The following is a 23,465-nucleotide window of genomic DNA, read 5'->3' on the forward strand; positions in this document are numbered from 1 at the left end:
TTTTGTGGGTTAGGTAGCTAAATTACTGCCTGTTCCACCGTAGGAGTTTGATACATCTTTTAATGAGTTCTTGGAAACCAGTTTTGTGAAATGGAACTTGAAATTAATGACTTATTATGGTTACTGCCTGGTATCCTGTAGTTCTGGTCTCATACTGTATCTTATATGTTTAGGTTTGTATCATGAGAGACTATGTTCCACTTCAGAAAATCAAGCTCACTGGGTTTTTAAGGAACATGCGTGAGAAGCAAAGCACATTAGCATCCACTGGAGAGAGTATCTCTAATTCATATTTCAGATGAGCTCAGAAAGACAGTGCAGCCATGTTGAAGCTGTATATCAGCAATATTCAGAGACAGAAAATACAGTAGAAAAAAATAAAAGTAGAAAGAAAAGTGTAAAAGAAAAGTAGAAAAGAATAAATCCTTTTAGCAAAGGACTGTATTTGAGGATATAAGTAACTGATGGCATGAAAGAAGTACTCTTTACTTTGCTAAAGCAGATATTTAAGCATATTAACTTACTGAATCAAATGCTATTGCTGTTCTGTAATAAATCAAATTTAAGAGTTTTTATGAGGAAATAGAGATCTGGCCTCTCCCAAGGAAAAAAAAATGGATCAACTTGTGGTTTGAGGAAAACAGAAATACAGAATAAAATATAAACTTAATGGGATGATAGAGACTTTTAAGATTGTAAAATAATCCAAGACTTTTTAAAATTATTTTTAACTTTATTGTTTGTGTTGTGGCTTTAAAACCACTGCTGTCTCTATTTTTCTTTCTTTTCTTTTTTAATGGCACAGCTGAGCTAGTTCCATTCACTGTCACTCACATCCCGGGTGGCTCACTTCCTTGTGCAGAGTAGTATTCTGTGAATGCAGGTAGCACTTTGGAATAAATATCTCAATTACGAAAGCACGGTAGCTTCCTCTCAGTCATGAAAGGGGCAGAAATGTATTCCAATCTAGGTGTTTTGTTTTAGTTTAGGTTTCAAATCTCTGGACTATAAATTTATGTTTTATGAGTTTTTAACTGTGATTTTGTCAGTGGCAGGAGTAGATGCTTTACAGGAACCTGAATGTATAAATACCTGGAATACTTCACAGATTACCTATCTGCATATAATTAATTAATTCATGAACCTTTAAAAAAGTTATTTATACATTTTAGTTTAAATATATAAATGTCCTTCTAATGTCAGCTATACTAATTAGAGTTGTTAATATTTATAAGTGTTTGCAGGTTGAAGCTTTGTTATCCAAGGCACTAGTGAATTTTTAAGACTGCTGTTTTATTCCATGTAAAATATATATAACAAGCATTTTCCTGAGTACTGTAAAGGCTCTCTATTCTTCATGACAATTAGTTGTTCTGAAAGTAATGTATCTGCAGCTTCTTAGCCTTAGAAAGAATTAGAGAGTGCCCAGCAATAGTGATTCAATTCAGATGAGATTATCTATAACAGTAATTGAATGTTCCTGATTTTCATTTTAATAAAATAAATTATAGCTTATAACATTTTACATTTCATTAAGTAATTTCATAAATGAGAATCATAAATATTATATTTAGACAAATAAAACATTGATGATTATAAATTATGCAAGAGTACTTCTACTCAGCTTTGAAATATAGTCTATTTGCCATTCTGCTCATTGGCCCTGAGGAATGACTTATGGTAGAGGTTTGAGAAAGTCAGAAAAATGTTCATGTCATTAGAATAGAGAAGATTCCACTAATTCTAAATATTAAAATTCTTGCACAGCTTTTAGCATTTCATTTAATAGCACATAAACAGAGTATTATTGAGGCAGAATTCCCTCCTTTTTTCCATTTACTATTTGTCCTTTTGAAGCAGCAAATTATCTGGAAAGAAAAATGTTTCATGAAATATATGTGGCAATTTATTTACTTTTAACTGTATTGATGCCTTTACCCTAAGGTATAGACAGGGAGTGACATGTGAGGAAAAACATTCCATGCAAGCTAAACGCATGTAAAAATTCAATTGCTTGAGGACGTGATTTTAGAAAAGAAGTCTAATGCGAGTTTAATAAAGAAACGGCCAAGATAATGAAAGCCTATGTATCAGCTGAAGGGAGACAGATTCTATTATAATATTCATAAAATGAGCTGTGACCCAGTCAGGAATAACTTACTTCACCCACTGATCCAGGTTAATGGACTCCCCTAGAAGAATATAAAAGTGAGCGTTGTTCAACTTCTATCGTGCCTCATCATGCTTATCTAGGAGGTTCAGGTCACTGCTTAGCACCACAATACACGATGGCAACTTCCAGGCCGACCCCAAAATCTGGGGTCTGGCTATGCTCCCCTCCGAACCAGTCCCAGAGGCTGTGGGCGATGGTGACCCCCAGGGAGAAGAGGGCTGTGCTGGGCAGGCGGGTGCCTTTCCCTGCAAAGGGTACGCACGTCTCTGCCTGAAGCAAGGCTGGTCTTTGAGAAATTATCTTTAATGACAGAACTGTAATGCCCTCCCAGTGTGATCTCCTTATGGGAGTTTTGGGGTTGTTTTGACACTTTGTTGTTATGATTTGAAACCGAGTGCCTTAATTGGCTTAAAGTGCAAAGCCCATGCTCTGAGCCCTCTTAAAAAGTCCAGGGAAACAAGTGTGAATGAATCAGGCAGTATTTATATTTCCACTACATATGTAGTACTGTTCATTTTCTCTTCCTTCTTCACCTCTCTTCTTCTCCTCTCCAATCTCTTCCATCCTCTTCCCCTTCCCCTTCCTCTTCTTTTTTCCTTCCCCTTCTCTTTTCCTTCCCCTCTTCTCATTTACTCCATGAAGAAATCCCCCTGCATCTGCACACAAGGCTTGCTTTTTCCTACCTCTCTGTGTGTTACTGATTTCCTCCTAAAAGGTGATGAATGCTGGTGAGGCAGTACTTGCTCCACATGTAGGCAATTGCTTTTGGGTAGTTGCAAGATGTAGTCACACGATTTGAATGTCCAGAGAACCATGTTATATATTTATTGGCTGGTATTTGTTAAAATCTCTGGCAAGGGGTACCAGTGTAATTATTCACCTTAATCTCAATGCAAAATTTACAGTTTAGCTAAAGAGAATGACACACCTTCAGTTTAAAAAACATTCTTTTATTAGACATGCAGAGCTGAGTAACTAAAATGTTGTTTTCCTTCAGTAAGGACCCCAAGTATTTTTATTTTCCTATCAATATTCCAAGAGGTGTAGTATTTCAAAATGTTATATGTCTGCTTTGTAATCCAATGTAAATTAGGTTTGAGTCAGTCTTACGTTTAGTAGATGCAGAGACTGAGACACTAAAGAACTCTTCAGTAAAAGGTATTCAGACTGTGGGTGTTGTAAAAGTCATGAGCCTAAAAAGTGTCAGGCAAGAGACAGACTATGTGGGTAGAGAAAAGATTTTTTCTTTTCTCAAATATTGCACTTCTTTGTTATTATTGATAAAAGCAAAATGTGAAATACCTGCAATAGGATCCTGGAGGCAGTGACAGCTTAGAAAAATAAAATAGAGGGGTTTTCCCCTATTCTTTGTAAGTGTGAATACATTTACTTAATTTCAGTTTCTAAAATAGCTTTGCTAACATGAATTGATCAGTTGAGGCTGGGGGTGGATGGTAGTCCTCTGGATTTCATCATGAGCAAAATACACTGCTCACTTTGGAGCTTTGAAAAAGTGGCTTATATAGGATTCTGCCTACATTACAGTCACAGGCTGCAAAACTTCCATGGTAACTTAGCTGGCTGCCTGAACATACTTTTTTTCTCTTTTCCAAGATCTAGCTATGTGTCCCGCATGGGCCCAAAGATCCACAGCTTGAGAAGAGGGCTGCCAAACTGGAGAGATTTACATTACTTGTTTTCCCCCCCGGAGTCAGTGTCTCTGCTGCCATCACTTAAAGCAGAGAGAATCATTTTTAAAAAGGGAGGAGTAGCAGGAAAACTCAACAGCTAAAGAGAGTTCCTCTCTTGCTGAAGAAATGAGGCAGGGCCACGGGGTGTCTGAACTTGATGAGGAGCAGGAAGTCCTCAGGCATAGTCCTATATGTTTGGCTGATCCCCAGTACTGTTTTTGAAAAGAGAAACTTCCATTCTGTAATGATAAAATTAACAGGAAGCCCTGCAAACAAATCCTACTATTTTTCTGTATGTATGGAGGGAAGAGGTTTCTATGCAGAATGTTTCTGGACCCGTACATTTTCTTCACAGCAAAGTCACCCACTATATCTCAACCCATGTGAACTTTCTTTCCCATTGCTTATATGTCACTTTTCCCCTGAATAACTTCACTGCTTTTCCTCTGAATTTGTGTAGTCTCGTCAAATGACTTTTTCCCATGACTACTCCTCCTAATTGCCCTTTTCCTCCTACACCATTTCCTGATCGTTGTTTTCTCTTTTCTTTTTCTCTGCATGTTGTCATGCTTGCAGATGTTGTGCAAACTCATTTGCAGACTCCCTTTTCCTTAAACACTCACTGCTCAAACACCAGCAGAAAATCTCTTCCCTTGCCACAGTAAGTAGATTTGAGGGTTGATTTTCAGCCATAATACCTTTGCATTTGATATGCATATGTGTTTAAATGTAGGCTGGTTTTAATTTAGATAGGGAAGCATATAATTCTGCATTCAGTGTTGTATGGTACATATAGGGAGGACAGCATTTGGATAACAGTGAGAACCTGTGGATTAAAAGGCCACGATCCACTTCCAAAGCTCCCTGAGGAGCCATAGCATTGGAAAAACGCACATCTTACCCAGCTTGAAAGATAAGACTGATTTTGTGGATTAGGGGAAGATCATTTATGAGCACATTTTCATACTTGTATATCTCAGGCATCTAAATTCTTCACTTAATTTTTAGAAATGGAGAGCATGCTGAGAGCAGAACAGTGGCTGTCCAGCATAGCCCAGCTGAATATTTGGCCTCCAGGTATCATTAATAAAGCAATGATATCAAAAATGGGGACTGCCTTTGAAAATGTCAGTCTTAATCTCAGTTTCCCATGTTTTCCTTGCTATAAAATACAGTTAAAGGGTTTTTTTAACCTATTTAATAGTTATAGTAGGTGGATTTGTTAGTGCAGAACCTTGGAAATATAAAGCCCTACAAAAATGCAAAAAAGTTTTTTTTTGTTTGCTTGGGGGTTTTGTGAAATACCAGTTTTGCTGCTGATGTAAATCATGCACAACCTAAACAGCATGCCTTTCCGATTGGTGGTGACCAGGAACCTCAGTAGGCTAGACACTATGAAAGTGATTCACTGTGGCTCCGTTTTCTTTTTATTGATCTCATAAAAGGAGGTAAAAGAAACAAAGTTTATCCTATGAAATTTTTGACTGGCATAGGCAAAAACATCCACTACCTCTGATTATATATTTGCTGGTGGCATAGTTTTGATTGCTGAGTTCAATTCACTGACTGACAGTTTTCCAAAAAAAGTAGACCTTGCACACCTGCACACGCATGGGCAGAGCCAGCTTGCAGCAACACTCATCTTTTCATCACTGACAGAACATCTTATCGGTTGTAAAACTTGGCACGTTGTAGCAGAAAGTTCTGGAAGAAAGCAAGTGTCACTCTAGTCTTCCAAAAGGGCAAGAAGGAGGACCCTGGGAACTATGGGCTGAGCAGCCTCACCTCGATCCCTGGAAAGGTGGTGGAGCAGCTAAGCCCAAATACTATTTCCAAGCACATGAAGGACAAGAAGGTGATCAGGAGTAGTCAGCATGGATTCAGCAAGGGGAAATCATGCTTAGGCAACCTGAGAGCCTTCTATGATGGGATGACTGACAGGATAGATGAGGGGAGAGCAGTGGATGTTGTTTGCATTAACTTCAGTCAGGCTTTTGATGCTGTCTCCCGTAAATAACATCCTCATAGGCAAGTTGATTAAGCAGATGAACTGACAGTGACATGGGTTGAGAACTGGCTGAATGGCAGAGCTCAGAGGGTTGTGCTCAGTGGTGAAAAGTCTAGTTGGAGGCCTGTAGCTAGCGGTGTCCCCCAGGGATCAGTACTGGGTCCAGTATTGTTCAACTTATTTATCCATGACCTGGCTGATGGGACAGAGTGCGCCCTCAGCAAGTTTGCTGATGATGCGAAACTGGGAGGAGTGGCTGATACCCCAGAGGGCTGTGCTGCCATTCAGAGGGACCTGGACAGGCTGGAGAGATGGGCAGAGAGAAACCTCATGGAGTTCAACAAAGGCAAGTGCAGAGTCCTGCCGCTGGGGAGCAATAAGCCCATGCACCAGGACAGGCTGGGGGCTGACCTGCTGGAAAGCAGCTCTGTGGAGAAGGACCTGGGAGTCCTGGTGGACTACAGGCTGATCATAAGCCAGCAAGGTACCCTTGTGGCCAAGAAGGCCAATGGTATCCTGGGGTGCATTAGCCAGCAGGTCGAGAGGTAATCCTCTCCTCAGCCCTGGTGAGGCCACAGCTGGAGTACTGTGTCCAGTGCTGGGCTCCTCAATATAAGAGAGACATGGAGCTACTGGAACACATCCAGCAAAGGGCCACTAACATGATGAAGGAACTGGAGCATCTGTCATAAGAGGAAAGGCTGAGAGAGCTGGGACTCTGGAGAAGAGCGGGCTCGGGGAGGGAAGGGGGATCTTATCAATGTGTATAACTATCTGAAAGGAGAGTGTAAAAAGGATGGGGCTGGACCCGTGGTGCCCAATGACAGGACGAGAGGCAACAAGCACAAACTGAAACACAGGAAGTTCTGTCTGAACATGAGGAAAAACTTCTTTCCTTTGAGGGTGAATGAGCAGTGGAGCAGGTCGCCCAGAGATGTTGTGGAGTCTCCATCCTCGGAGATTCTCAAAAGCTGTCTGGACAGGGTCCTGGGCAACGTGCTCTAGGTGATCCTACTTGAGCAGGGGAGTTGGACTAAAGGTCCCTCCCAACCTCAACCATACTGTGATCCTGTGGGAGGGAAGATGGCTTCTTCTTTCTCTGAACACTTTTCAGCCTATTACTAGCAATCAACCTACCCAGTCAGCACCCTGAAGTTTCCCAAATTACATGGTGCTTCCTGCCGGTTTCTGAATACTGGGTGAAATACTGAATCTGCAAGGCAGCGTTATCAGTTAAAGATGATCAGGTATTAACCGCCAAACAGATACTACATTGTGAAGAATGAAAGGAGATTGTACCACAAACCAATCTCTATTGAAATGGAGATTTAAAACAAAATTATTATCTTTAATATTAGGAATATGTGTGATTGCAGAAAACAACACAATTGCAGCTGTCAGATTGTTTTAAGCACTGGGTCTGACAGATGGTCTTTAATTGGTTAACAAGGACATAAAACAATTGTCTTTCATTTTTTTCAACAGTGCAAGACCTTCAGTGTATAAAGAATTAGGCCTGGAACATGCCCTGACCAAAAAAAAAAAAAAAAAAAAAAGAAAAAGAAAAAGAAAAAAAAGAAAAGAAAAGAAAAGAAAAAAGAAAAGATGACTACACTCTTGTAAAATGTTTCATTAACCAAGTGACACATCTATACTAAAATGTTTCATATTATACAGTATAAAGCTACCCAAACTTCCAAAATAGATGGACATTTTGGCTTTTTGTTTTTTCTTTTCTTTTCTTTCTTTTTTTTTTTTTTTTGCTTGTTTCTTTGTTTTTGTTTTTAGTTAGGCCAAAAGTACAAACAAATAGAAAAAATTTGACTGACAAACTGAAGAGGTGGAAGAGGGGGCATCACCTGTTGTAAGTTTTGCACCCTCAGTTGCATATTCTGTTAGATGGTTTCTCCTATAATGCCTTTGGAAACCCAGTTTTGATGCATGAAATACAGTAGCTCCAGCCCTCTATGAGCAGACCTGGTCTCCTATTATTTTCCCACATCTCTATACTCAGCCCGTTACAGAACTGATACATTTGAACAGAATGATAACCAATAGTCCCTAACCTCAGTGCTTTTCTTTGCTATCTATAAAAAGCCCCTGCAAAGGAGTGGAAGTGGCATGAACAAAGTCCTGAGAAAATACCACTGATAAAATGTTAAAACTCACATCTTGATTAGTCTTAAAAAAAAAAAAAAAAAAAAAAAAAAAAGAAAAGAAAACAAGTCAGCATAACAAAGAAAATAGTTTGGAAAATCTTACATTTATTGTGCTCAAGCCTCCTTTTCTTCACCCACGCTTTGATTTTTCCTTCCAAAAATCATTGCTTTTATGTATTCTGAAGTCTCACTCTGTTCTGTTGTTACTTTAGTACTCGGAGACTATGAGTACAGAAAGCTTGTTTCTCCTTTACACTTCACTCCACTGTGGAAATAGCCACTTTTGCAGGCTTGCCCCTTGTTACAAGAGCTATGTCAGTGCAGCAGAGGGCATAGTTAGAGACGTGGCAGTCTGACAGTCCCTCTGGGGCCATGGCAAGCCAGCACAAATGAGAGCAACCATGAGAGTCTTTCAGTCTAAGCAAGAGCTCACATCCCAGTGGAAAACCCATATTTGCTTGCAGCTCCAGTGGACTTTAGCAGAGCTCGTATGTATCTAAACCTCTGAGTTAAAGACTACTGCAATACTTAATGTATCCTGGTCATATAAGGAGGAGACGTGTATTTTATACAAACTGTACACAATTGGTTCCTTTAATCCCAAGATATGGTACAATATTTTGGTTAGGAGAAGAAATTTGTTTTTATGTGATGAATGACATCTTGTGTTTTCCTATCATCTGCAAAAGAGAGATGTATTTTAATTCTGTTGAAAAGAAATTTTAAAATATTGCAAGATAGGAAACATAAGTCACCTTTTTACTGTTCTTTCTTTCTTTTTATATGGTTAAACATATTCCTGAATCATAAGAATCCTGAATCATACATTTTCTTTAACCATCTTTCACCCCCTCCTACCTAGAGAGGTGCAAATGCTTTTTGTGAAAAAAAAAAAGGCTTCATGTTTCAAGACTGCGTGTTTTAACTTTCCTTTTACTGAGATTATGTTTGAAAATAATTATTTGTAAGAAATTATGAGCAGCATGAAAAAATGGCCTGTTCACTATACAAAGGCAGCAGTACTGGCAATTTTATAAAAATCCAACTCTCTTTATTTCTTTATTTAAGTCTGAGGCCACAATTCAGTTGTGATGAATAAAGTATTTCTCCAAATTGCTCTCAAAGTGACAAACTTGTAGGACTGTTTTTTTGTCCTGTGATTTTTTTTTGTTTTGTTTTGTTTCACTTTTGTTGGGTTTTCTTAATGTCTGTGAGACCCAGGCACCTACAGAAAAAAAAGATAGCCAGGTAAATATATGTTAACAGAAAAATGTGGGAAAGAATTGGTGAGGAGAAATGACAGAAAGAGAGAATAAGGGACTATCGAATATCACCCAAAGCCAAGTACACAAAATTTGGCGAAATCTCAACTTCTTCAGTGTGCTGCCAGTCTCAGGGTATATCTCTGTCACCTTCGAAGACTACGCTGAAGTCTGGAATCAAGTTTGTAGAGGGAAAAGGCAGGGGTCAGCTGCCTCTCTCCTCCACTCTGGGTCACGTGTGAGTGTGTCCTCATCTGAATTTCCTTCCTGGGGGACGCATTAGCTGGAGCAGGAGCCTGACTAAGGAGATAACAGGAGTTTTAATATAGAGAACAAGCAGGAACTCTACAGGTAAATTGTAAAAAGGGTAAAGCAAAGTTGTGAGAGTTGTCCAGGACCCCTAGGATCTACAGAGCCAAAGACCAAGTAATAAATTAGTGCTTTTAACACACGGGTAAAGTAAGTGCTTGCTGAAAAGGCAACCGTAATCAAGGTAACTTTCCAGGCACCACCAGACATCAGATGGTGGTAACTTGAAGTCACTGGCTTAAGTTCAGCCTCTTTCCAGCCTTTCTGAATTATCCGTTATATTTCAGTGTTTGTGTGCAATATGGCTTGATCCGTACATTTCTTGTGAAAGTTATGAAAAACTGTCCTCAGCTTTGGTGAAACTGGTAAAGAATTGTGTTTTCAATGGCTTTGAAATAAAAAAATCTGGTATTTCCAGCACCATGCTTCATGCTTTATACAACATTAGTTGGCAGGCAGTCTTTAGGGCCTAAAAAGTAGCCTTTTTGTGCATTCAGCAGTTTGCCCCTGCTTCTTACAGGTGGCATATAGGGAACACATTTATTTGGGTATTGATTGCGTTTCCTCTGCCAGTCAGGTGGTGTCCCACCCAGGTGGGATGCAGATGGACTTGCTCTTGTGTAGGCTACAGTTTTGATGCTGGTCTTTTGCCTCCAATTGTTTTTATACACACAGTTCTATAATAATATATGCTTTCTAGCTCAGTTCATCTTTGCAATTAGCCACTCAAGTCAATAAATAATGCATTTTTTATGTTGTGTTTGCATAGAGGAAAATCTTCCATTTCTCACCAATACAGGCAATGTAAATTCATTGCCAAGCAGTAGTGAAAGCAAAAATATTCTTATACAAAACCTCATTGCTTTCTTTGAAACATGTTCACCACAGCTGAGACTCTTTGCAAAAAAGTGTACTGCACTGTGGTATGGTATAATGAATTATGTAGAGGAGTTAGAAAGCCTTCCCATTAAATTATTGTAGAATCAGAAAAAAATAGTAGTTATTCTTTTTTCTCTCTCTCTCTTTTTGCAGTCTGCATTCCTCAGATGCAGTTTAGAAGAGTTAAAAGTTGGATATTTCTACATCTCTTCCTATTCAGCCAGATCTTTAATGAATAGACTGAAACTGCTTTAGGATCAATATGTTGTTAGCCATGCAATATTAAGCTTTGACTTTCCACAGAACAGTTATAGGAATATGCTGTAATAATGAGTGAGGTGGAAGTTTAGGAGTTTAGAAGTTTCTATTGGAAATCTTCAGATTTCTAACATCTTGAGCAAATAGTGGCATTGATGTATCACTCAGTTATCTGCAGCTATTTATTAAAAAACTGCTTTGTTTACTGCTGTTATGAATGCTATTTACTAGGACTTTACTTTGGATCTGCAATGCATATTGTAACAATGAAGTACCTAAAAAGCTCTCATCCTTTGCTACCAATCTGATTTTATGCTTTTTTTTGTTCTTGCAACACATCTATATATTCATATTGTCAGCAATTAAAATTTATAAGCTTGTTGCTACAAGAGAAATTTTCTCTGAGCATGAAGATGTATCTATAGTCATCCTACTGTTACCCATCCATAACCAAACCAAGCATCAGTACTGACTGTATGTTAGCCGCTGCATATAATCATCTCATATTTAAAGGGAAATACATTGAGCTTCTGGTTTTTTTAACATGTAAAGAATGATATGCTCAAGAGTGTCTAACTTGTTTGCTCTCGTCGCTTCTGACTGATAAACAGCAAGATGCCATACCAACAATGCTTTGTAGTGGCTGACATTTTATTTCCCATTAACTGTTTTTTTAAGACAGGAACCAGAATGGATTTTATTTTATCTTTGGTATTGCTTCACTTTGATACAGCTTTTTAATGTTTGGGTCTGAATCTCTTGCACTTTAGGGTACTCTTCTGAAAACAAATACTTGAATTAATAGTTAATTAGATGCTGGGTAACTTAATTAAATAATAGCTGGGAATTATCTTGAGATCTCTGGATGAAGTAGAATTTATTAAGTGAAAATAGCCTATTCTTATTTGTTTAGTGAAAAGGATTATGTGCATGCTCTGTGTGTGTGTCTGTGTATATACAAAGTATGTATGTATATGTATAATTTCTGCACTTTGGTTGCAAAACATCAGCAAGGAATTTTTGTTTACATGGTGGGTGGAGTAATTTAAGGACAGGCAACTTTGCTCCTATGTTACCATTTCTGCACAGTCATTATGTAGTCAGCTGTCTCCTATGTGGAAGGCACTTTTTGATGTGTCTCACCATAGTTCTATAGGCATTATATTTAAGTGAAATAGTGCTGTAGACATTTCAATGAAAGAATGAAAATACACAACATGAAACAGTGCAGCATATTTAAAGAGTCTTTCAACCTGTCAGGTTTTGGCCTTCTTTCAGATTTGATATCCATTTCTCATTGAAAAAGGGGAGAGCAGAATGAAGAAGGGATTTAGGCCCCTTTGCCTTTGTATTTGAAAACGGCTTTCAAAGCAAAAGGGGAAAGCCTGCTAAATATTTACAGGGGTCCTTCCATGCCTGGGGGTAAAAGACAAGAAGATGTGCAGTGAAAGAAGCGAAGAATTCCTCTCCCCAAATTTCTCCCAAAATGCATATTTGCTGTATAGCAAGAGTTAAATAACAAATACTTGAGAAAATGATCTCTGTTTCCTTTACACCCTAACCTTCAGTGGTCAACTGCAGCCTTTTCGAGTAATGAGACTAAAACAAGACTTATATTTTTTATTAGAGAATTGACAACATTTCTTACAGAATGTTTTGCCTTGTATTAATCTCCTCAGACTGAAGTCTTGTCTGGGCTTGCCTCTCACATTCTCCTTATGGAGACCCAGCGTAAAGGAGGGAAAAAATGACAAAGTGACGTTAACATCCAAGAAAGAAGTCCATATAATTGACCTAACATAATTGACTTTTATTCATTCCAGCCCCTATCATTTATAATAGTTAATTTTAGGCAGTATAATTCATTCAGGGATGGGTTATAAAAGAAGAATGCAAGCAGAAAAACAAGCTCAAAACTGTAAGAAGAAGAGAAAAGAAATAAAATGAGTACACTAAAGTAGGCCACTTCTTATAAGTTGAGTGTTCTTGCAACTTTTTCTGGCTCCTCGGCTTGTAAATGACATCAATTTAAAACTTTCATAAATTTGCACATCTTTTGGAAGGAACAAGTAGAACTGAAATAATCTAAAGTATACCTTACAAAACACCACTGCATTTGCCCCCCTTTTTATGTTTACTTTTGCATTCATAGATAGCTAGGAAGATGTCACACCTATCATACTCAGGGGGGTCCACAGATACTATATAATAACACTATAAAAATATACTGCACCATGCAACGTTGCACAATAGTAGCTAGTTAAAGTTAATGTACCAGTCAGTGGCAAACACTAGAATCAGTTTTCCTTATCTAACATTGCAATGGATTGCAGCGGAACAGCTTTTTCATTAAGGGTAACTGGTAAGAAAGAGTCATCCTCCTTGGTTCTCTTTTGGTACCTGGTCATTTTAATAATAGCTTTGCTTCTTTTCATGCTAGTTAAGATTATTTGAGATATTTGGATGAAAGAAGATTGTTTGACTGTAAATGACTGTAAATGGCTGGATAAAATTGTGCCCAAAAAATCCACTGTCATTTGGAGAGGTTCAGTCTCTGTCTGAAAGTAATCTGTATTCCTCCTACGTTATTTACCTGTAGACAGAACAGCAGATTGATGGGCAACTGGATGAGATTCCTTCCCCAAACCATGGTGGTTTGTTTCTACAGCTATTTTGTTAAAGCTTTCCTTTCAGCCTCTTAATTTAGTGCTGTCCCATTTTCCCTTGGCGCTGACCTTTTCTCGCTGAGAACCAGGTGCTGTCTACGAGCTGATGAACTATGTTTGCTCTGAGTGGAAGTGACTGGGAAGGATAGGTTGGTTTCCTCGCATTCTTCTCTAAAATGTCCTTTAATAGTAGCACAAGAAAATATTCCCTGCAAAGCACACAGTTTCTCTTAGGGTGTGTGCCTTTCTTATTGATACTAGATTTCCTTAATCACAGATGCTGTATAGCAGATAAAAGACATCTTTCTGTGTTGATGCGGCAAGAATTTATAGTTGGTGCTTAAGCTGAAACCTTAAAGCAACATTTTACTGCAAATTTAAATTTTAAGGGAAGCTAGGTGCAGAGGATTAGATAGGGAAGAGCCTGTGCTCTTAGAGAAAGAAGGAATATATCATTTTGCTGATATAAGGATTCTGACTGCATTTCCTTTAAACCCAAGATGTATGCCAGCCAGAAAGTGCACATTTCTGTGAAAGTTCATGTCAGAACTGAAACAGAAAAATAATCTCCCCCGATTTGTGTGTCTGCAGAGGATAAGGAGGATGTTACACCTGACCACACGCTAAAATGCGTGACACCTGTGGGTGGGCTGCAGCCCATTTGAAAGCCACACTTACAAGTCTGGCTTATCGCTAATACTTTTAAACTTCATTTTCCTTCCTTTCTTCAAGGGAGGCAACACAAGGGAGGCACATAAATGCCAAAAAAATAATTTTAAGTTTTAGTTGCCTTTTTCAGGCTGCTCCCCCAAAGCAACCTTGATTTAGTTTATAATCACCACCCTCTTGTTGTCTTAATCTGAGAAACATAATTCAAATCTGCATTATGGGCCTTCAGAAATAGTTTTTGGGCTTTTGGAGTCAAAATCGGGTTGCCTTAAGCCTTAATAACTGGGCAGTCTCTGAGACATTTGTATCAAGGAAATTCTTTTTCTATTTCAAACATTTCCTGCTGAGTTGATGACTCTGAATTGTACGTATTGATCAAGAGAATATAAATACCTGAGCACTGCTCATGATACAATGTTAAGTTCTATGTGGATGAGAAGAAAGATATTTAAGACTTCTGGCTAGTGTATGTAAGTAGTAATTTGGGATCACTCTTTATTATTTAAAAAGGGCTATTATCTGACATCATTGTTTAGTCTTGCAAATAGTAATTATGTGGAAGTGAGAAGTATGTGCATTGCCTTCCACACAAAATATTATTCCCTGTAATCAGTTATATTTTAATGTGACCGTAGTTGCTAGTTGTAAGCAAAGCAACTTTCTGTTATGAAACAAGCAAGTTTTTGTAATCCAAGCTGTTTTATGTTCTGTTTCAATCTGGAGAGAAAATGAAGCCAAAATCAGGCTGCAATCAATACCATCTCAAATAAAACAGAAATCTGTCCAAGATTCTTTTTTGTTAGTTTGTCTCTATGTGTGCTATGCAGGTTTTATTCATGACCTTATTATAGGAGCTCATAAATGTACATGAATGAAAGAATTGCTACATCATTAATATTGCAAGTCATATCGCTGTTAATTAGAATCCCAGTTAAGCAAGTGCTAATATTTGCAAGAGCATGGATTTACGTTTACTTTTGTCTAAATTTAGTCAAAAGTTGTGTTTCCTTTTTATGAGTAGAGATAGTTATATCTTAAGATCTTTTAAGGACTCAAAAGTCAATGACGAGAATTACACCTAGAAGTTTTACTTTGACACACTTGCATCCTTATGGCACTCTTAGTGATACTTCAACCAGCAAGAATCGTCCCTTTTTATTGTCTGCATGATATCAATTCCTGTGTTTAATTTTTTTTAAGCCCATATGTTAGAGACCTTCTGGAGAACAGAAATAATGCTAGCTCTGAAGAGCCAATATTGGTGTTCTCTGACTCTTACAATATATTAGGGAAATAATCTGTCTGAAGAGTGTGAAGTTTATGGGCACAGACTTCTGAACATTTGCTACTTTGATAGATAAGCTGTATGATTGGCAGATTCAGCTCTTTATTTTGAGGTTTTGTTAGTAAAGTCACTGAAAAGTTTGTACTAAGGCAGCTAATTCTCCTGGAGTCTTCCTGTTCCTCAGTATCTTAGTCTTCCAGTTTCCACCTAGGAAGTTCTGCCAATTTTATTTGTTCTTGCTTTTATGTGTAAAAACTACATCCACGTTAGGGGCCTTTTAGACCCAGCTCAGCAAAACATCTTCCAAAAAAGCAGGGAAGGTGATATAAATTTCTCTTTACTCAAGAGAGTATCTAACCATGTGTTGCTGGGTTTTCTGCTAGTTGGAGAGGAACTCTTGAACAAGATCATTTTGAACTGTAGCCTTTTGGCCAGCTGAAGAGTTGGAAAAATTTGGTAATGTGGATGGGAAATCTTGAGAGACTCGTGTGTGTGTGTGTGTGTGTGTGTGTGTGTGTGTGTGTGTGTCGCAAGTTACTAACAGTATTCTCCTACACTAAATGCTTACAAGCATTTGTCAAATGGGTATACTGTAAGGATGTGGTCTAATTCCTCTAATTTAATATGCAACAAGTAATAGAAATATCAGTCCAGATATTTTTCAGTTCTCACATGCAGGTGAAACCTCCAGATCTTAACAGCTCTTGCTGCATAAATATATCTATAATATGGCCTCTTACCCTTTTGCAATACTGAAACTGTTGTCTGGGATCTCATCATTTTCACACCTGAATTACTCTAGGATCTTCCCCTCCTGCACTGACAAATGCACTACCATCCCCACTATTTCAGGTCAGAAGTCTGCCACAAAGTTCATTTCCCAGGTTCATTATTTTAACTGTATTTCTTTTCTCTTTTGAGCACCTCTCCTCATTAAACACAAACTACTTGTCTTCAGTTTTAGGGCTCTTTGTGAGTCATTTCCAACCCTTTTATCCACTATTGAAATGTCAAATCCTCCTTTTGATTCCTGTGTTCCTAGCCTCTAACCCCCCAAATACCTTTGTCCTTACTCTCATGCTGTTTTTCCTATTTTGCAGAAGCTTCCCACAAGCATCTGCAGAGCTAATGTTGTCCTTTCTCAAATCTCTCCTTAAAATTTATTTGTCATTTTTCTGCAAAAAAAATTTTGATAACCAGCTACTAGCACGCTGAGATTGTTGCTCAGATGTGCCTAATTTTTTCTTTACATCCTGTATCAATCTCTGTGTAGATCGTAAGGTGTTCACATCAGGGAGACTCCGCTTGGTCTGTACTTCTAAAGCACTGAGAGCCTGTTCTATGAAAGGACTCCTAAGTGCAAATAATAAATAGTATTAAAACAGAATCCTTTAAGCTTTTCAACTGGTCTTGAACTCTGAGGAGGACCTGTAATCAGCTATTTTTTTACTGTGCTTGTTAAAGCTAACTATTCTTTGCTTGGCAGCCTCTTTGAATTTGTCTTACTGTTGTGTGTTCTACTTGGCATCGCTGAAAAGCGCTAGCTAGTTCAGGCTGCAGCTGTGCTTCTGCTGCGTGGTGTGATGAGCAAGACGTGTTACCCCCATCCCCAGAGGATTCCACTGGCTCCTGACTTGCTTTTGGCTACAATTCAAGAGGGTGACTGTTAGCTATATCACTTCTGCGAGCTGTAACTAGAAGGATACCCTCATATCCTATATAGCAGAATAAAAAGCAAATTTAAACAGATTTGCAGGCACAGGAGTAGAAGATAGGCAACTTTTGTAAACATCTTTGTTCCTGGAACTTTTTTGATGACCTTAGTAGAGCCCTGGCCTTATGCTGTCCCTCATGATGTGCTTAAGAACATTATTTTTCTTCAGCCCTGACAGTTCATTATTGATTGATTATTAAACAAAGATATAGTCTAAAATTTCAGGAGGTATTCATGTAATTTAAAAATAATATCTAGAAGCTCTATGGCTAGCGCTCTTGTCATGCAAGGTTTTACTGCTGTAATTCTATGACTTGTAGAGTAGGTATCTAGTCCACAGCTGTATAATTTATTTCTTCTATCTGAATGCTGTAATAGAAAAACTCCATGCTTTGTGGGATTTTTAAGTGAAAGACAATGGCTGCAAATGGATATATGTAACTCTATTAAGGCTAGCTAAATTGAACACACAAACTAGTCAATATCTCATTCAGATATTTTTAGTTACTCAACGGTTTTGGGGGCCAGTAAGTGTAAAGTTTACTGTGCTTTGATTTTGAACTGTAGCCTTTTGCTAGAGTACATCATATTCTCGATTCGCATGGAGGCCTAGCTTCATCCTGTCAAATTTTAGCCTGCAATTGACAGAAGGGCATAGACGTTACTTGGTACGGGATTCATCACAGTTGTCTTCTGAATTGCCTTCCAACAATCTTTATATCTCAATGTTGAAAACATCGGTAACCTGGGCTATTGATTCAGGCACTCCTAAATTTGACATGTAGATAATGTCTCTTTTAATTTTATTTGTGCTTTGTTTTTAAATTGAAGCAGATTCTGACATCACCACATGACTCCATGAGTTAACACTTCATCTACCATGAAGTAATAGCAAAATATTAAGATCTGGCAAAACTGGGTGGGGGGACCCCAAAACTAAGAACTTTCCAAGGGTAAAACTTTTTGGTTCCGCAAGGGGAACCCACAACTTATGTGTTGTGATGTTTATTAACTCTACAGTAACCAGGAGAATAAAACATCTCCAAAGAGGATTCACATCAAGCGAAAGGTTGATGGAAAGCCAGCAAAAATATCCCAGTGAAAATTCTTCACAGCAAGGTGCAGTTTAATACATCCTACACTTCTGTAGGACACAGGAAGCTGTACCAGATTGCACTTTACAGCCAAACTTCTCTCCTGGGGTTTTTGGAAATGGGCAGCTGGCATACATTTTATTTCTAAAATGCTGCATTGGCAGGAGAACCGCACCATTTATATAAGACTACTGACAGGGCACTGACTGCGGGGGAGAAAGTCCTGTGCTCAAGTTCTTATTTGCATGTTGTGTCTGGTTTTGCATTTTACTCATTGACTGTGTAACATAAAATGCAAAGACAGTCCTGGCATCAAAACCCCAAAATTATTTCTTGCAAGGGAGATCTAAATGATTCTTCTCAGTTAGATGCAGATTTGGATTCTTTCAGGTTGCATTAGAGGGCAGGGAGCCTAAGGCAGTGCCCACACCACTGAGTTCCTCTTATAAAATGCCATTGTCCTGCCTTTCCCTCCTGCAATGGTTTTGAACAAGGTTGGTTGTGGATTGTCAGTGCTGTTAGCATGTTAGTGATTTTCGAAGAGTTCTTACTGAATTTGAACTTAGGTATACAAAGTTAGATTTGGCCTAGGTACATGCATAAGCAGAATTTTAGGTGCTGTGGCTGCTTTACTGGAGAAAACATAGGTGCTCTTACAGCTTTTTCAGACAGCTGATATTCTGTCTGAGGCAAAGCTTTAGGAGTCACTCTTCAGCTTAGAAATATTCAGCTTCCACCTGGGCCCCACTGGAGGTGCCGGTTTCAGAAGCACCCTCCTGAGTAGTCCTTTCTTCAGAGGAATGGATGGCTGCAGTTCAGCATAGTAATCACCAGGTGCTTCATTTTCATTCATGAATACTCTTCTTCCACATCAGTGGAACTATTAGCATGTTTTAATGTAGGCATATATTTAAGTGATTTTTTTTTGACTGAGCAATTATCCGAGGCAGAATTACATCCTAATACACTGGATGGATGACAAACCATGTCCAAAGCTGTGGTACTATCAAGACATCTGGAGTAGAAGTATAGCTGGAACACTTTGGAGAGGAATACAGTCATTCAACTTTGGCTCTTCCACTTATGCCAAAAAGTTAGCAGATTATTGCTGTGCTTTTCTAACTAAGAAATAGTAGTGACATCAGTTTGCCCACTCTATCAGTTGGCATCCAGGAGTAGCCAAGTAATTGTGTTGGCATAATCCATTTTTCTGACTTGCTAAAGTACATACCTAAAGCTTCTCATGCTGTACGCTATCAGAAAAACTACTGTACATATGAAAGAGATGAGGGGAGAGAAGGGCCAGGTTTGGTTCAGAGGTGGGATACGATGCCCCTTCTAAAGAATCTTGTTTAAGTATCCTAATGGGTATGGTCTGGGAAAACACAGAAATACAGTTTATGGGCAGCATTAATGACAAATAACTTTCATTTATAGCAAAAAAAGGGAGTATTGCTTCAGCAATAGTGTTTATTGGGCTTTATGTGGAAGAAAAGCATGGTGGAGAACAAACTGGGTAGGTAATAAAGAGATTTGTGTAGGCATTTCCTGATTAGCATCTGCTGTTGCAACAGTCCAGGAACATGACACAGATATAAATGGTCATGCCAGTGTTTAACCGACAATCCCTCTAGCATGGAATCCTGTCTTTTGGTTTTATTTTGATTCTTGTTGAGCTCTTCTGTGATTTCAAATCACAGAAGGAGAAAGGAGAGTAACACAAATAGCAGACATCTTAAAGTCTTGGAAGAGTGAGAGGAAAAACCCTGTGGTGAAGGAAAGGGTACAGCTCGGATATTTCTTGTCATTAGTTTTTGGTGACTCTAGTACGGACTGTGTTTGCATTTCTTCATGCACACACAAATTTAGCTGTGCACATAGGTGGTAAAGACGTGGTAGTGCAGAAAGATGGCCACTGCATATGTCAAAGAATCCTTTTTGCATTCTGTAAACCACTGTGACCTATAGGCACTGTGAATATGCTTGCTCAAACAAAGCAAGCAAGTTATTTTCAGGCAAGCTAACAAAATATTACCCAGCTGCTTTTAATCTGTTGTTGGATAAAATATGCTGATCCTTTTTAATTGAAATTAAAAGTTACTTCACAACTGAACAAGTTAATAGTCTGCATGGTGTCAGTTAAGACAGCTTTGCTTACAGGTGGTAACTTGAGCTGCTACAATACAAATGTCTTTTACCCCATAATAATAGAAGAAGAGCACTTGGTTCTGCAACCTTTGTTCAAGTTGTTGTGCAGTCCAGATGCAGAAAAGTATTTCCTCCATGCTTTCTGGTATGGGGTACTGTGTCTTTAAGGACTTCGATTTCCCAAAAGAAGATCTGTCGTGACAGGAACAGCTGTGAACTTCTTAGAATATGTCGGCAGCTGGAGCTGGGATAGAGACCCTGAGAACACGTTACCTGCCTAGTGTTAACTCAGTATTGCTTCAGGCCAGGAGCAAAAAGAAATGAAAAAAAGGAGAATGCTGTGAATGGAGAAGTGAAAATATTTGTCGTCCCCAGAACCACATTTCTTGGGAAGGGCAACTGAAAGAAATGCAAATATTGCAGAAAAGAATTCAGGACTGAGAACTTCATACTCTGAAAGCTTAGCAAACCTCCTTCTACTTTCTCACTTCTACTCCATCCTTTTTGTGATGGGAATATCTCCCATAGTTTTCTGTAGATATGTCCAAAGACTGAAAATTGTTACCCTACATTCACACAGAATCCTTTATTCTCATGGTATTTTAAATCTAATTTTATTGGCTTATTAACCTGCTGATTTTTTAAACAGATTTTGCTGAATTCTGTTGACACTATTTTATTAATCTATTATTAAAAAAGGCTAAATGGATTTGGTTACTGTGCTCTAGAAGTTTGTGCATAGGTTAACCTTAGTAAAGAGTTCAGGACAACTGACTGTCACTGACCTCGCCTCTTGGAAGCTTTAGCAGTACTGGAATGAACACTGAGGAAGTCAGTAGGATCTATATTTCTTAGTACAGAAATCTGTGCATCAGAATGATGTTTTCCTGGGGTGTCTCAGTCCATGTTCACGCTAGGATTTATTTTTAATATGCTAGTAACAGCAATTTTTAAGTGTCAAATATGAGTTGTTATAAGGCATAGGAGGACTTTGTTGCGTTTATTAAACCTGCCAAGTATGTTAAAACCAAAGCATTGCTCTGTCTTCAGTGCCATTTTAACATAGACTTTCTTAATCTTTAAAAGGATGTCCTTGCAGAAAAATAAACACAATAATAATTGTACCTATATTTTATATAGTTTTTTGTGCCTGTATTACTTCTGTAATTTGAAAAGATACTACCCCTGTTTCACAGACGGGAAAATGGAGCTCTCCATGGTGGGTAAAAAAACTTCACTTGGAGGTCACCTAGAGGAAGACAGATCTGCTCTCAACGCAGTACCTTATAGGTCATATATTAAACTAATCAAAATGTATTTGTGAGCTAACAAAACAAAGAGAACTTTTGGGATGTTGTATAATATTTGCTTTTTTTTTTCCCACAGGAACTTTTTACACCAGAGTGCAAATTTAAGGAGTCTGTTTTTGAAAATTATTATGTAATCTACTCATCCATGCTCTATAGACAACAGGAATCTGGTAGGGCCTGGTTCTTGGGGCTGAACAAGGAAGGGCAGGTCATGAAAGGAAACAGAGTGAAGAAAACAAAACCAGCAGCTCATTTTCTACCCAAGCCATTGGAAGGTGAGGTTCAGTCACTGCCAGATACGCTAAAATGTTAAGATCCTGTTATAAATATCACAGAAGGGAGAGGGAATGGTTTCTAAAATACCATTTCTCAGTGCACGTGCCATGCACAGGAGCCGCTCCAAATGACAGTTCCCAGGATTCAAGTTGTGGTTTTGTGCTTCGGCATCATGATGCTAGAAAGGGCATATGTAAAAACATTCTTTCAAGGGATTAAGAGGTCATTTTTTTACAAGAAAAGAAATCTTTTGCTGAAGTGCATTGTGCTGTTTTTAAAATAATCTCTTGGTAGAGGCAAACATGTTGTGAGTCTTGCAGTGAGAAATACTCCTTTTATTAAGCAGAGTGAAATAATGGATATTGCAGAATAATTGGAGTTCTATGGAATGGATGAAATGCCAGCACTCCAAAATAAGAGCTTTCTAATACAAAACACAAAGGTCTGTTTATAAAATAAATCATACTGTATTACTTAGCCAGTTGGTGTAATGCACATATCTTCTGTATTTTGCCTTTAAGCCAAAACAGAAGCAAATAAAAGTCATACTAACCTCATATATTAAAATGATGTCACCCATTTTCAATCTTGGCGATATAACTTTTGATTTATCCTATATATTCTACAAGTTCTACAAGCTTTTTTTTTTTTTTAAACCTGTGCTGCTTTTTGCTTCTTGTCCTGACAGCAATTCATTCAGATTATTGCTACACATAGCCCCAGTCATTCTGAAAATTATCTCATTGGTTAGCATCTTAAAACACACACCTGAGGAGTGCTTTAATTAGCAGTGCTGTGTCTTTCTTTTAACCTTTTAACTTTGAAGATTTTTGATCTAAAGGATCAGTTTGTTAAATGTTTTAGAGTTTCACCATGAGGAAAGAATCTGAAGAGCCCTATGTTTTAACTTCATATTTGAACTCAGGTTGGAGCCTTTTCACTTCCTTCGCTTTGGAAAAGTCTTAAGATTTTTCAGAAACTCTTGACAATATCTGCAGTTTATGTGTCAATCACTTTATATTAAATTTTAACAATTTGTGTGGGAGGGAGCCAGTGCATTTTTGAAAGCAACATCAATTTATATGGATCAGAAAAAAAGTGACTTTTAAAATGTTTTGATGGTCAGACTCTATCGAAATAGCTCAAGCAAGGTTTAAAAAGAAGTTGCTTTACATCGCCCACAAGAGTCATCAAATATTACAGCTCTGCTTTGTAATTCTTTACCTTATAGTTCTGTCTCATGTAATATTTTTGTGGGTCATGGTGTTATTTCATCATGCTCTTTAATTAATCAGCAAAGAGACGTGTCCTAAACCCAGTTAGGGGGGTTCACCCTGAAGAAATGGATCATAACCAGCCTCGTACTCTAGAGAAGACATTTAATTTTAGACCTTCAGAAGCCATAAAAGGATTTACATTATGTCACTGGAAATGTTAGAACAAGTTAACTATTTGATTAGTTAATGATGCTTTGGGGCTCTTCATATTTATTATGAAACTTCACACCATTGAAGATCAAGGTCAGTACTTTGATGCTCCTGCCTCCTACTCTAATTAGCCAAGG

General features: G+C 38.2%; 1 protein-coding gene across 6 annotated transcripts in view; it reads left to right on the forward strand.

Annotated features, from left to right (window-relative positions):
* FGF14 (fibroblast growth factor 14) overlaps nucleotides 1–23,465 on the forward strand; it is a 411,876-nt gene that overhangs the window by 380,720 nt on the left and 7,691 nt on the right. For all 6 annotated transcript variants that reach the window (XM_064504324.1, XM_026121620.2, XM_026121628.2 and 3 more), the window contains one exon: nucleotides 21,702–21,900. In XM_064504324.1, coding sequence (XP_064360394.1) covers nucleotides 21,702–21,900 — 199 coding nt within the window. The remainder of the gene's footprint in view (nucleotides 1–21,701; nucleotides 21,901–23,465) is intronic.

This window comes from Dromaius novaehollandiae, chromosome 1 (genome assembly GCF_036370855.1).
Source record: "Dromaius novaehollandiae isolate bDroNov1 chromosome 1, bDroNov1.hap1, whole genome shotgun sequence".
NCBI classification, from domain to species: domain Eukaryota; kingdom Metazoa; phylum Chordata; class Aves; order Casuariiformes; family Dromaiidae; genus Dromaius; species Dromaius novaehollandiae.